This window comes from Podarcis muralis, chromosome 5 (assembly GCF_964188315.1).
Source record: "Podarcis muralis chromosome 5, rPodMur119.hap1.1, whole genome shotgun sequence".
NCBI lineage: Eukaryota > Metazoa > Chordata > Lepidosauria > Squamata > Lacertidae > Podarcis > Podarcis muralis.
The window spans coordinates 13623494-13637001 of NC_135659.1; the positions used below are offsets into that span (position 1 = coordinate 13623494).

The window sequence follows — 13508 nt, forward strand, 5'->3', positions numbered from 1 at the left end:
CACCCTGAACACATAACACAATCGTTTTCCAGGTATTTTTGGAGCTGGATGATTTTACCCAATACCAGGCATTCTGCTTGCACAGCAGCTGCACATTTAAAAAGTGTGAACTTTATTTGCTTTGCGAAGCCAGCTCCATTAGGGTGGCGCTGTGTGTTAAACCACAGAGCCTAGGACTTGCCAATCAGAATGTCGGCGGTTCAAATCCCCGTGACGGGGTGAGCTCCCGTTGCTCGGTCCATGCTCCTGCCAACCTAGCAGTTCGAAAGCACGTCAAAGTGCAAGTAGATAAATAGGTACCACTCTGGCGGGAAGGTAAACGGCGTTTCCGTGCGCTGCTCTGGTTCCCCAGAAGCAGCTTGGTCATGCTGGCCACATGACCTGGAAGCTGTACACCGGCTCCCTCAGCCAGTAAAGCGAGATGAGCGCCGAAACCCCCAGAGTCATCCATGACTGGATCTAATGGTCAGGGTTCCCTTTACCTTTTACCTTTAAGGGAAGAGAAAAATGAGCAAGTATTAAAGTCAGGCTGCACCGAAGAGATCTGCTGGGCAGGCACAGGTTAGAGAAAAAGGAGCCATATTTCTTTTGGGGGCTGAGGGGCAGGAAGTAAATGCATTTTGGGGGGATCTCCTGGGGAAAGCAAATGAGTGTGGAGGAGGTTCATTGCTTTGGGGGTTTCATGCTTGGAACTCAAACCCAGTCTCTGCAGTACAGTTTGCGGTTTTGGATAAATTACTTTCCTATTAGCTTTGTTTGTTTGCCTTCTGTAAAACAGACGCTTTGGCAGAAACATGAGAGGTTCATATCAAGGGAGTCTTCTACTCAGTTTGCTGCTTTGTAAACTGCCCTTTGTGAACTTATCTTCACATAGAACAACAATATATTTTCCAGTAGGGGTCATCTAAGAACTTCTGGGAAGACCACTTGCAGGAAATGAGGGGCAACAATGTGCAGAGGTCTACTGCTAGGGTTGCCATCTTTGGTCAGGCAAAATAAGGCATAGTTTGGGCAAAATATGGGGCAAGTCAGGAGGCAGGAATTGGGAGGCTAACCATTACTTTACCTCAGGCATAGGCCCTCCAGATGTTTTGGGACTACAACTCCCATCATCCCTGACCACTGGTCCTGTTAGCTAGAGATGATGGGAGTTGTAGTCTCAAAACATCTGAAGGGCCGAGTTTGCCTATGCCTGCTTTGTAAACTGCCCTTTGTGAACTTATTTTCACACAGATCAACAATATATTTTCCAGTAGGGGTCATCTAAGAACTTCTGGGAAGACCACTTGCAGGAATGACTTAAAAGCCATCCATTACAATTGTTTCCAGCACTGGTCAAGCTCATAGAGGAGACCTGACAAAATTTATGGATCTAAGTTAGCAATGCACATTCCTTTCAGTGACACACATCCTTCCCAACTGCTGAATTTCTGCTTGTCAGGAGAATGGCAACTGTGTGCCAAGTCTGAGTAAGCAAAGAGGGCATTAGGCGTGCATAGAAGAAGAAGAGGAGGAGTTTGGATTTGATATCCCGCTTTATCACTACCTGAAGGAGTCTCAAAGCGGCTAACAATCTCCTTTTCCCTTCCTCCCCCACAACAAACACTCTGTGAGGTGATTGAGGCTGAGAGACTTCAGAGAAGTGTGACTAGCCCAAGGTCACCCAGCAGCTGCATGTGGAGGAGCGCAGACGCGAACCCGGTTCACCAGATTATGAGTCTACTGCTCTTAACTACTACACCACACTGCTGCTGTATTTATGATACCAGCTGAGATTTTTTTTGGTGTGTGTGTGTGAATTATGGAACTATCTTGGGGAATATTATGAATCCATTCATTCAGAGTGAAAGAGCAACAAGAGATGCTTACTCCACAACGTGACGATTCTGATTCTTAGGAGCACTGAAGTTTAAATGGTCCTGGTGAATTTATTCTAAAGGCTGAGTAAGGAAGCGCTAACACACTTGTGGCATTTCATACCCAAATGTGGATTGTGTCATGGCTTAATTTGGGCTTTACTTGTGGCAGCAGAACTACTTTTTTCTCATTTTAATTCTGTCTAGGACTTTGAGAGAGAAAGGAGAAAACAGTGAAAGAAAGGGAAGGTGAGAGGAGAAAATAAGAGATAATGAACAACAAAGAAGATGAGAACAACTCTGGAAGATGAGAAAAATGGGTATAGATGGGGGGGGAATCGAAAATCTGCTGTAGAGCAAGAAAATTTCAAAGACATTTATTTTGTAATGCACATTGCTTTCTATAGCTTAACAAAAATCACAGCTATGTGTGTTGAATTTTCTGTAATTATGCTTTAACTGCAATGTACCTACAGGTATACATCTTGGGTAGTCCAACTTGCCCTCTCTACATTGGGCTCTGAAGGGAGGCGAGGATGGATCTTTCTGAAAGCCCCTTTTGCAGTCAAACTCTGTCACGTCTCCAGATGCGGAATAGATTTTATTAGCGTATTTCCACTTCAGCTGTATATTGTTTTGATTCATATCTTCTTCAGTTGCTGTACAAGGAGCTGTAGAAAGGCACAAATCATGTCATCTAAGAGATTAATTTGACAACGAGGAAGTCACTTGACCAAAACAAAAAAACAACTCTTTGGATTGTGTCCAAAGTTAGTCATACTCAATCAAACCTACTGAAATAAATTGAGATTGATAATGTGGTCCCATCAGTGGGTCTCCTCTGAGGAAAAATAAGTAAAGCTTGGGGCCTACTATACCTAAAAGTTCATTGACTTCTGTCAAATGAATAAATAAATAGCAATTTGAATATTTTCCCCATTAAAACCAATTGGGAGTCACAAGCTTTAGATTTTCTGAGTTGAGAACCAGTCAACATGAAGAAAGCATCAGTAGCAGTCCACATTTAATTGGGCGCTTTCTGAATTGGGGTCTAATACCAATATTATTATACATTATATAGCAGTATGTGGTTTACCAAGTTATTCAAGAAGACCTCAGCACTTTTTATTCCAACATGACCTTTTTGGTGGGGTGACAGAAAGGGCACTTGGTAGTGATTTTATTGACAGTCCTTCCATTGTCCCATCATTCCATAGGGAAACTAGGGGCTTCACAGCATTGGTAGGGAAATCCCCCAGAGCAAAGGGAATCTCTCGTGTTCTATAGGTTTCCATGGGCAGACCATCCCAATGATCCCCTACTCCCCCCTGCAGGGAAAACCTGCTACCACAAAGTCAACTTCACCAGGACATAATCCACCTGTGACAACCGCTCCCACCAATGGGACATTCACAATCTGCTTTAGGACAAACGTCAAATTGAAGGTATGACATAAGTCGGGCCCACATTGTACTGATAGACCCCTGCTGTTGTCGTGGCAGCTATGAGGTCCTTGAGTCAGTCTAGACTATGCAGCCTCAGCATGTAAATAAAGTCTCCAAGCACAAATATCACAAGGGCTGTCACGTGGGAGAGGGAACAAGCTTGTTTTTTTCTGCTCAAACCAATGGCTTCAAGTTACAAGAAAGGAGATTCTGACTAAACACCAGAAAAAAAACTTTCTGACAGTAAGAGCTGTTCCACCTCCCTCGGGAGGTTGTGGACTCTGCTTCCTTGAGGTTTTTAAGCAGATGTTGGATGGCCATCTGTCATGGATGCTTTAGCTGAGATTCCTGCATTGCAGGGGCTTAGACTAGATGACCCTTGGGATCCCTTTCAACTCTATGATTCTATGGAGTGCTTGGGGATTCTCCAGAACAACTCCCCAGATCATCTCCACTAGCTTAAACAGAGAGGCTGGTGAACATCAGATCAAACAGTACAACAACAGGATCTCTGTTGTGTGTCTCTGGCCCAACAGGAGGAACAACTCAACCCTGGCTCCCAGGTGGACTGGCTTCTTGGTGAGGAAGATAGCAGGTCAGCCCCCTCATCCCCGATCAAGTCATGGAGGAATGTTTTATTGTGGCCTATCAGGGCATTCAGTAACAGCAGAACAAGATGTGAGGGTTGCCAGTAATTATTAAGTAGTGGGTTGACAAAGCAGACGATACAGAGATTTCTCCAAGTGGTTCTTTATAGTAAGCTGGAACTGAACTGAACTGAGCAGCTCAGCCGGCCGGCCTTTATAGGCAGCCAGCTGTCAACATTCTAACAACAACACCCCAGGGTTTCCTGCCTAAATTAACTGATGTGGACCTGAGTGAAAACTATATACACAATACCCCTGGTGGCCAGGGTGAGCACTTCAATACATAACAATAATGACAGCCCAAATTTTGTCAGAAGAGGCAACAACCTTAAGATATCTCCTGTCCCTTCTCCTTATCTAGGGTAAAGAACAATATGGTATCCACAAGTGGTTATTGTTAATGTTCTTCTTAAACTATTGATTTTTGTCCAAAACATTACAGTGGTACCTTGGGTTACATACGCTTCAGGTTACAGACTACGCTAACTCAGAAACAGTACCTCGGGTTAAGAACTTTGCTTCAGGATGAGAACAGAAATCGTGCGGCGACAGCGGGAGGCCCCATTAGCTAAAGTGGTAGCTCAGGTTAAGAACAGTTTCAGGTTTAGAACGGACCTCCAGAACGAATTAAGTTCTTAACCTGAGGTACCACTGTACTACAGAAGTTTATAAGTACTCAGTTCCAATCACACACTCTTGCAGGAGATACTTTCCTGCAGACCACATGGGTATACAGTGGTACCTCAGGTTACAGACGCTTTAGGTTACAGACGCTTTAGGTTACAGACTCTGCTAACCCAGAAATAGTACCTCAGGTTAAGAACTTTGCTTCAGGATGAGAACAGAAATCGCGCTGTGGCAGCGCAGCAGCAGTGGGAGACCCCATTAGCTAAAGTGGTGCTTCAGGTTAAGAACAGTTTCAAGTTAAGAACGAACCTCCGGAACCAATTAAGTACGTAACCAGAGGTACCACTGTACAACGTGAAGTTTGAAGGCTTGTTATAGATATGATTAACCTTGAGGCCCATCTAATAGTTTGTTGATGTCCTAGCTGTTTGCAGGGAGAGGCATTGAGGGGAATTTGAATTCACAGCTGCGAGGAAAGTGGAAAGTCAGAGTCTGAGAGGAAAACCTTGCAAAGGGAAAGAGCTTGTGCATTCTGGGGGACTGTTAGACCACATGGCTGCCTATTTATTATTAGTAAAGGCATCCAGAGTTTGGTGGATGGCTCACTTTGCTTCATGAGAGAACTACCTGTAGTTCATGGGAGGAGCAGGGATGGAGGGTAACTAAAAGTGTGTAGTAAAGCAAAAACACATATAGTACAATGCCAACTGCTGGCACCACACTGGTGCCACTAGGTCACAGGTTTTTGAATTTATTGAATATCCTTCAATAGAACAGAAAAAGCAAAGATTTAGAGAAATTTCCTGTACCTATGCATGTTGGTGTATCTGTCCAATGCCCGTTGACACATCGTACATATTCATCTCCTTGCATATTGTAGAGAGCTTGGCACTTATACCGTACACGTGCCCCTGGCATATATTCCAAAGTTGCCAGGCCCAGAAAGTCTCCATTTTTAACAGGAGGTGGAGGACCACATTTTCCTGCAGCATCTGTCATGATGCATTGAAACAGAAAAAGGAATCTATTACATGGCACTTACTAGGATTACACATATGGCTGCGCACACAAGCATTTCTATAATTCAGCTTCTACATCAGGAAAAAAGAAAAGTATCACGCAAAGATTTAATTTAAAAAGGAAGAAAAGTTTTAATATACGTTTTATTGAGCTATGTATATCTGCTGGGTGAAATAATCAGTGAATTGTCTTTCTAATGTCTCTTCAAGTGTGGCTGACATTCCATCAGCACCTCCTTAGTTGGTCAAATAGACCAATCATTAAAACAACTAGAACCTATTTTGACATGGATGGGATCTCATTGGGGGGAGGAGCCGGCTGTCCTCTGAATTTTGCTCAGCTCTTCACTATCAAAATTTATCATATTCTGCTGTTTTTGAAAATCTCTTTCAGTATCTTGCAAGTGTCTATTTGTAAAAATTGATTCTGCAGAAGCATAGAAGTTTATAAAATGCTGGTTCCTGAAGGTCTTGTGTTTTCATAAACACCTCTGTTAGTTTCCTCCTTTCTGCCTGCGATGTCTGGAACTCCTGCCCCAAACATGCAATTTGGGGGTAGCCAGTGTGATGCTATCTAGATGTTGCTGGACTACAACTCCAATCAGTCCCAGAATGGCGAATGGTCAGGGGAGTTACAGTCCATCAACATCTTGAAGCAGTAAGTTTGCTGCAGTTGAATGGGGGTAATTCCACTGGTTCTAAAACCGCCTTTCCCATGAAGCATTTGGCTTTCTGCTTAGAAATGTCTGAAGTGGGATGGGATGAGGCAGGGTGCACCCCATCATTTTGGGCAGACATATTGAATATGACCTATTCATCTCTCTCTTTCTTGCCTTGTCCCCGTCCAGATTTTGTCCTGCATGTGGGTTTTCCAAAGCCATCCTGTTAGGTACTGTGCAAAGCACAGTAGATGAACCTTTAGTCTCATCCAGTATTTATGTTCCTACCTCTCCAATCTACTAAAGTTCAGTTTGTAAGCTCTTTCAGGAACGAACCTGTTCTTATTTTTCTGCATGGTCTCCCCTCCACCCCCACTCTTATGCTTAAAAGCACCTTATGCATTGATGGTGTAAAAAACCATAATATTATTCTTACTTATGAGGTTATAAGGGTTAGCCAAATGGTGGAACGAATGTCTAAATGATCCACAGCACATATAACAACACAACTCTCACCACCTCAAATGGCATACTTCAAGGTACACAGGTAGCTCCCAGTCATCTAGAGCTGAGTAATCCAGCTGAACAATTGACTCAACAATTTCCTAGAGAACAAGAGGGCACGTGTGTGTCTTGAGAATGCATCAAGTACTATAAATTCTACTTGAATTTATTATAGAAAGGTTGAGATATCTCAGTTCTTCTGTACTTATTACAGCTCAAGGGACACTGGCTACTAGTGCTGGAAAAGACAAAAATACTTCTAGTCTATCCTTTGCTATGGATCACAGTCATCTGGGAGGGAGACAGGAAACAGATCGGCATAGACAGTCTAGATCAACATGTGCCACAAACAGATGATTACATTGCAAATAGCTCAAATTGATTTAAATAAGCATCGCTAGCCACCTTGTGCTGCGGAAGACCAATTTGGTCTGCATGGATTTCTTCCCAATCACAATCGTGATGATTGGTCAATGAAGGAAAACTACCACCTCCAACTACACTTCAGTCTTGACTCCCTCTGGTATATTCCTCATAGCCCAGAGATTAGTAGAAGGTAAATAATAAATGACAGTCCAAGACTATGCAAGAATCCGCACAGTGCAAAATTTAACATACAACTTTATTTTTTTAAAAGGAAGAATGTTATTGTAATGGGAATTGTGGTTGCTTGTGTGTAAACTTCCCAACCGTTCCACGCTGGTTGTATAGCTAAACCTTTCCCTGGTTTGACAGCCCTCACAACACGACTGTCTCAATCACTGGCAGAATCCATCAGTGGGCGTTTCCCGAACTTCTTCCAACATAAGAATTCCTTGACAGCAAGTCTCTGCCTAGCTTCTCTGCGCGGGAGCCTTCTGCGCAGAGTGGGCGTGCCAAGCAGAGGTCCTGCACTCTCCCCGCTGATCTCACTGGAAGAGTCCCGGAGCCTCCCCTCCGAAGTACTCTCAGCCTCCCCTTTCTTCCTGGTGTCACCTTGATTTCCTTCCCCAGCGGAAGCTCTCTCTCTCTCCTTGCTAGTTCCCTCCCCTGCATCATTGGGGCGACTTCCCTCTCCGCTAGTCTCTGATGTCAGTTCCCTGACATCCACCTCCCTCCCAGGCCCTTCCCCCTCTCCCATCCGTCCCTGTGACTGTGAAGCAGGAAACCCCCGGAAGGAGCTACCCTCTTCCTCAGATGATTCCAACACCGCTCTCCACCTGCTACTGTCTCTTTCCGCTGCCCAATCTCCCTAGTCGGATTCCTCTCCTTCAGATCTCTCCCCTTCCTCCTCTTCGGAGGCGGGAAATCCCACAAACTCTTCTTCATCCTCCGTGTTGCCAAATTGCTCCTCCCAGAACCTCCCTAATGGCTTGGGCTTCCTTGGGAACCTGCGATGAAACTCCTCCTGCAGATACTCATCCCTGATCTCTTCCGCAGGAACCCAAGTGTTCTCCGATTCGGGCTCCCCCTCCCAAGCCACCAAATATTCCACCCGCCTCCCTCTCCACCTTGAATCGAGAATTTCAGCTGCATGACTACTGAGTTCCCTTTCCTCCACCTGTGGATGCATGGGTGTTTCTCTTTCTTGTCCCAGAAATTCCCTCCCTTCCCTGTACGGTGAGAGTAAGGACCTGTGGAACACCGGGTGCAGTTTCATGTTGGTGGTCAATTTGAGTCTAAAGGTCACAGGATTCACCTGTTGTGTTACCTCGAAAGGTCCCAATCGTCTTGGCCGTAATTTCTTACACCCCCCTTTGAACGGTAACCCTTGGGTAGAAAACCACACCTGGTCCCCCACTCTTATAGTTTCCCCTTCTCTGTGGTGCTTGTCTGCCTGCCTCTTGTACGCTTCCTTCGCCCTCTCCAGGTTAACCTTAAGTTGTTGGTGTAAAGCCTCCATTTCTTCCACAAATTGTTCGGCCGCCTGTACACTCCACCTTCCCTCCCCCTCCCCTGGGAAGGCCCTGGGGTGACACCCGTAATTGGCCATGAATGGACTCATCCCCGTGGACACATGTTCCGCGTTATTGTATGCAAATTCAGCCAGCGCTAGTTTGTCCACCCAATCGTTCTCCCTTTCGTTGACATAGCAGCGAAGGTACTGTTGAAGTATGCTATTAGCTCTTTCTGCTTGTCCGTTGGTCTCTGGGTGTCTGGCCGTCGAGAAGCTCACCTCTATGTCCAGCAGGCTCATGAGCTTCCTCCAGAATCTGGAAGTAAATTGTCTGCCTCTGTCGGACAAAACCCTCAAGGGGGCGCCATGCAACCTGAAGACATGATCTACAAACAGCCTAGCTGTTTCCTCTGCTGTCACTGCATGCGAGCAAGCAATAAAATGGCACATTTTGGTCATCAAGTCAACTACCACCATGACTGCTGTTTTCCCCCTGGACTTGGGTAAATCGGTCATAAAATCAATGGATACCACCTCCCATGGTCTTTCCGGTGTGGGTAAGGGTTCCAGTAACCCCGCGGGTGCTGCCCTCTCCCCTTTAGCCCGCTGGCAGCGTTCGCACCCCCGTACGTATTCCCGCACATCTTCCCTCACCCTTGGCCACCAGAACTGCCTGGTGACAAGCAACATGGTTTTGTGTTGACCGAAATGTCCCGCCGTGGGGTTGTCATGTAGTTGTTTGAGTATTCTTCTCCTCAAGTCCCCTTCGGGTATGTACAATGCTCCCTTATAGTACAGAGCCCCCTCCTTTACCTCAACGCCCCCCCCCCTGATTTTCTTCTGCGTCTCGGATCTCCCTGATTTTAGTTTGGGCGTGCTGGTCATCCCTCGTCAACCCAGCTAGTTCTTGTCTCCCTATCAACACTCCCACACACACCCATCGGTCCTCGGGTATCACATGTCGTACTTCCGGCGCTTCCTCTCCTTCCAAGTACTCCGGTTTACGGGAGAGGGCGTCTGCTCTGACGTTTTCCTTCCCCGGCACGTACCTAATCTCAATAAAGAACTTGGAAAACTCCTGTGCCCATCGCACCTGTCTTTGGTTGAGGACTCGTGCAGTCCTCCAATATTCCAGGTTCTTATGGTCCGTGCACACCTGGATCTTGTGCTGCGCACCTATTTGAAAATGTCTCCAGCGGCGAAAGGCTTCATGAATTGCAAGCAGTTCCCGGTCATACACCGTGTAGTTCTGTTCTGACTTGTTCAGCTTCCTTGAAAAGAAAGCGCACAGCTTCCACTCTGACCGATTTCCCGGCTGGAGCAGTACGGCTCCCACCGCTCTGTCTGACGCGTCTGTCTCCAGCCTCATCGGCTTCTGCAGATCCACGTGTAAGAGTTGCTCTTCCGAAGCGAACGCCCTCTTTAGCTTTTCAAAGGACTGTTGAGCCTCTTCTGTCCATTCAAACTTCTTCTTGCTGCTGAGACAATCGGTTATGGGTGCCGTTAAGTGGGCGAAGTTCTTGATAAACTTCCTATAGAAGTTTCCAAACCCCAGGAACCTCTGCACGTCCTTCCGGTTCTTGGGAGTCTTCCATTCTAGCACTGCCTGCACCTTGCCTGGGTCCATGGCTAAGCCTTTGTCCGACAACCTGTAACCCAGGAACTCCACCTCTCGGGCGTGGAATTGGCATTTCTCCAGTTTGACCCACAGCTGGTGCTCCTGCAGCCTTTTCAGCACTTCCCTGACGTCCTTAACATGCTGCTCTTCGTTCTCCGAGTAGATTAGCACGTCGTCTAAGAAAGCCACGCAATTCTTGTACAGCAGGGACCCCAGCACGTGGTGCATGAAAGCTTGAAAGCAGCTTGAGCCTGATTGTAATCCGAAGGGCATAACTAAGTACTCAAAGGCCCCCAGAGGGGTGAACATGGTGGTTTTCCATTCATCCCCCTCCCTCATCCTTATCAAATTGTACGCCCCCCGAAGGTCCAACTTGGTAAAGACCTTCCCTTTCCTTACCCTGGCCAAAATATCGTCAATTCTGGGCATTGGGAAGTTCACTGGTTCCGACACAAGGTTCAACGCCCTGTAATCTATGACCAATCTGGGCTCTTTAGAGTCTCTCTTGTCCACAAAGAACACTGGACTGCCCCCCACCGCCCTTGATTCTCGTATGAAACCCCTCTTCAGGTTCTTGTCAATAAACTTCCGCAACTCCTGTATCTCCCTGTCCGACATGGCGTACAGCTTACCCACTGGCAGCTGAGCCCCTGGGAGTAGGTTGATCTGACAGTCAAAGGGCCTGTGAGGGGGTAGTCTATCCGCCTCCTTCTCACTGAAGACTTCTTCTAGGTCTGCATACTGAGGTGGTACTCTTCCCTTTTCCCCTACCGCCATCCCTGCCACCCTGGCTACTGCCATCCTCGGGGTCCCCCCCCCCCATGGCAGTGCTCAACGCAGTGAGCTGACCCAAAGGTGACTGTCCGCTGGTGCCATCCCACTACTGGATCGTGCAGTGCCAGCCAACTCATTCCCAGTATGATTGGTGGTCCTGCTAGTGTGGCTACGTGAAAGGCAATTGTCTCAGTGTGTCTGGAGACCCTCATTTTCATGGGAGGGGTCTGGTGGGTCACTCCCCCCCCCCAGGAGTTCTCTCCCATCAATGGTCGTTACTTGCAAGGGGTGTTCTAGAGGCACCACCTGGAGCTGGTGTTCCAGTGCAAAACTCTTGCTAAAGAAGTTACAAGAGCTGCCTGAATCCAGCAGCGCCTTCACTTTAATTGGGTGTCCATTGGGGAGTTCTAGTACCACCTCTATGGCTATGGCTGCTCGGGGAGGGTCTGGTTTGGGCACTTTTACTGGTTGCTCGCCTGGCTGCTGTGCCCGCTCTCCTGCAGCCAAGCATTGCCGTTTCCCTGCTCTTTATCTCTTTCCTCCTCACCCCCAACTGCTCCCACCATTCCTTGCCATGACTTTTTCTGAGGGCAGACTCTGGCAAAATGTCCCGGCTGCTGGCAGAGAAAACACTTCTTAGTCGTTTCCCCCTCCTTTTTGCGAACCTCGCTGGAGTTTGAAACCCCGCGCGCACGTACTCCTCCAATCTCCATTGGTTCCGCGGGCGGCACAGGTTGCTCCGGCACGTCCGGAATGCGGTTGTCATACCAACGCTCTGCTCTCCCTTCCCGCCTTTCTAGAGCGCGCGCCTCTTAGCGTACTCCCACAGCAAGCGCCATTTTGGTCAGCTGGTCCATCGATTCCGGACGGGGCGAGCGGGAAAGTTCATCTTTTACCCAAGGGGATAAGCCTTCCTCAAATAACATTTGCACTGGTGCTGAACCCAGTTCCCAACCAAGTTTATGGATCAGCATCGCAAATCGCGACCAGTACTCTCTCACTGATTGGTTCCCTTGTTTGCACCCCATCAGTTCTTTGCGCGTCACGCTCTGCTCCACATAACTCGAGAACATATGGCCCATGGAGTAAAAAAATTTCACAAATCCTTCAAAGCAGCATTCTCCGACGCCATTAAGGGTCTGACCCAATCTCTGGCACCCCCTTCCAGATGCCCCACCACAAAAGCGACCCTCCCCCCATCGTCTACAAAGTCATCATCCTGCAGGTCCAGCGCGTACTGCACTTCTGTCTTAAATGAATTATAATCTCTGGGATTGCCCCCAAACTTCTGCACTAGTCCCGGTACCTTCCTTGCGATGGGGGTGGGCTTCCCCTGGGCATCCTGAGTCCGCCTTTCATCCAGCCGCACCACTAGTAGGGCCAGTTGCTGCTCCAAATCTCTGTTTCTCTCCTCCAGAGCTGGTCCTCCTCTGGCCCCCTCTCCAGCGCCTGCTCCTCCGGTTTGACTCATGATGCTGCCCCTGCTGCTCTGCGCACAAGCAACTTAGAGGACTGACGGATTGCTGTCATGGGAATTGGGGTTGCTTGTGCGTAAACTCCAAACTGCTCCAAGCTGGTTGTATAGCTAAACCTTTCCCTGGTTTGACAGCCCTTACAACGCGACTGTCTCAATCACTGGCATAATCCATCAGTGGGCGTTTCCTAAAGTTCTTCCAACATAAGAATTCCTTGACTCCAAGTCTCCGCCTAGATTCTCTGCGCGGAAGCTTTTTGCACAGAGTGGGCGTGCCAAGCAGAGGTCCTGTGCTCTCCCCGCTGATCTCACTGGAAGAGTCTTGGAGCCTTCCCTCCAAAGTACTATCAGCCTCCCCTTTCTTCCTGGTGTCCCCTTGATTTCCTTCCCCAACGGAAGCTCTTTCTCTTTCCTTGCTGGTTCCCTCCCCTGCATCATTGGGGCGACTTCCCTCTCCTCTAGTCTCTGATGGCAGTTCCCTGACAGCTCCACTGAGAGGTTTGGCGGTCGAAACAGAAGGCTTTTTATCACAGGAAAAGAAATCAGCCCTCGACAACTTAACCGGCAGAAAAAGATTTTTTTTGAAAAAATCGCCAAGCCCCGGGATCACAATTTCATCAAAAATCTGACTTTCAGCAATTCACTCAAAAATGGTGCCAAACGGTTGCAAATGCTCCCCTGAGAGGTTTGGCGGTCGAAACAGAAGGCTTTTTTTTTTTAACACAGGAAAAGCAAACAGCCCTCGACAACTTAACCGGCAGAAAAAGATTTTTTTGAAAAAATCCCTAGGCCCAGGGGGTCAAAATTTCCTCAAAAATCTAACGTTCTCTAACTGACTCAAAAATGGTGCCAAACGGTTGCAAATGATCCCCTGAAAGGGTTGGAGGTCGAAACATAAGGCTTTTTATCAGAGGAAAAGAAATCAGCCCTGGACAACTTAACCGGCAGAAAAAGATTTTTTTGAAAAAATCCCTAAGCCCCAGGGTCACAATTTCATCAAAAATCTGAC

The 13508-nt window shown here is 47.3% G+C and overlaps 1 protein-coding gene across 1 annotated transcript; it reads right to left on the minus strand.

The window, feature by feature from the left end:
- Positions 1–2217: 2217 nt before the first annotated feature.
- On the minus strand, positions 2218–11791 carry LOC114598408 (complement factor H-related protein 3-like). Its single transcript, XM_077928107.1, has 3 exons — positions 11724–11791; positions 5385–5599; positions 2218–2527 (listed from the first exon to the last, which is right to left on the minus strand). The coding sequence occupies exons 1-3, from the start codon at positions 11789–11791 to the stop codon at positions 2265–2267; spliced, it is 546 nt and encodes a 181-aa protein (XP_077784233.1). The 3' UTR covers positions 2218–2264.
- Between the last annotated feature and the right edge of the window lie 1717 nt (positions 11792–13508).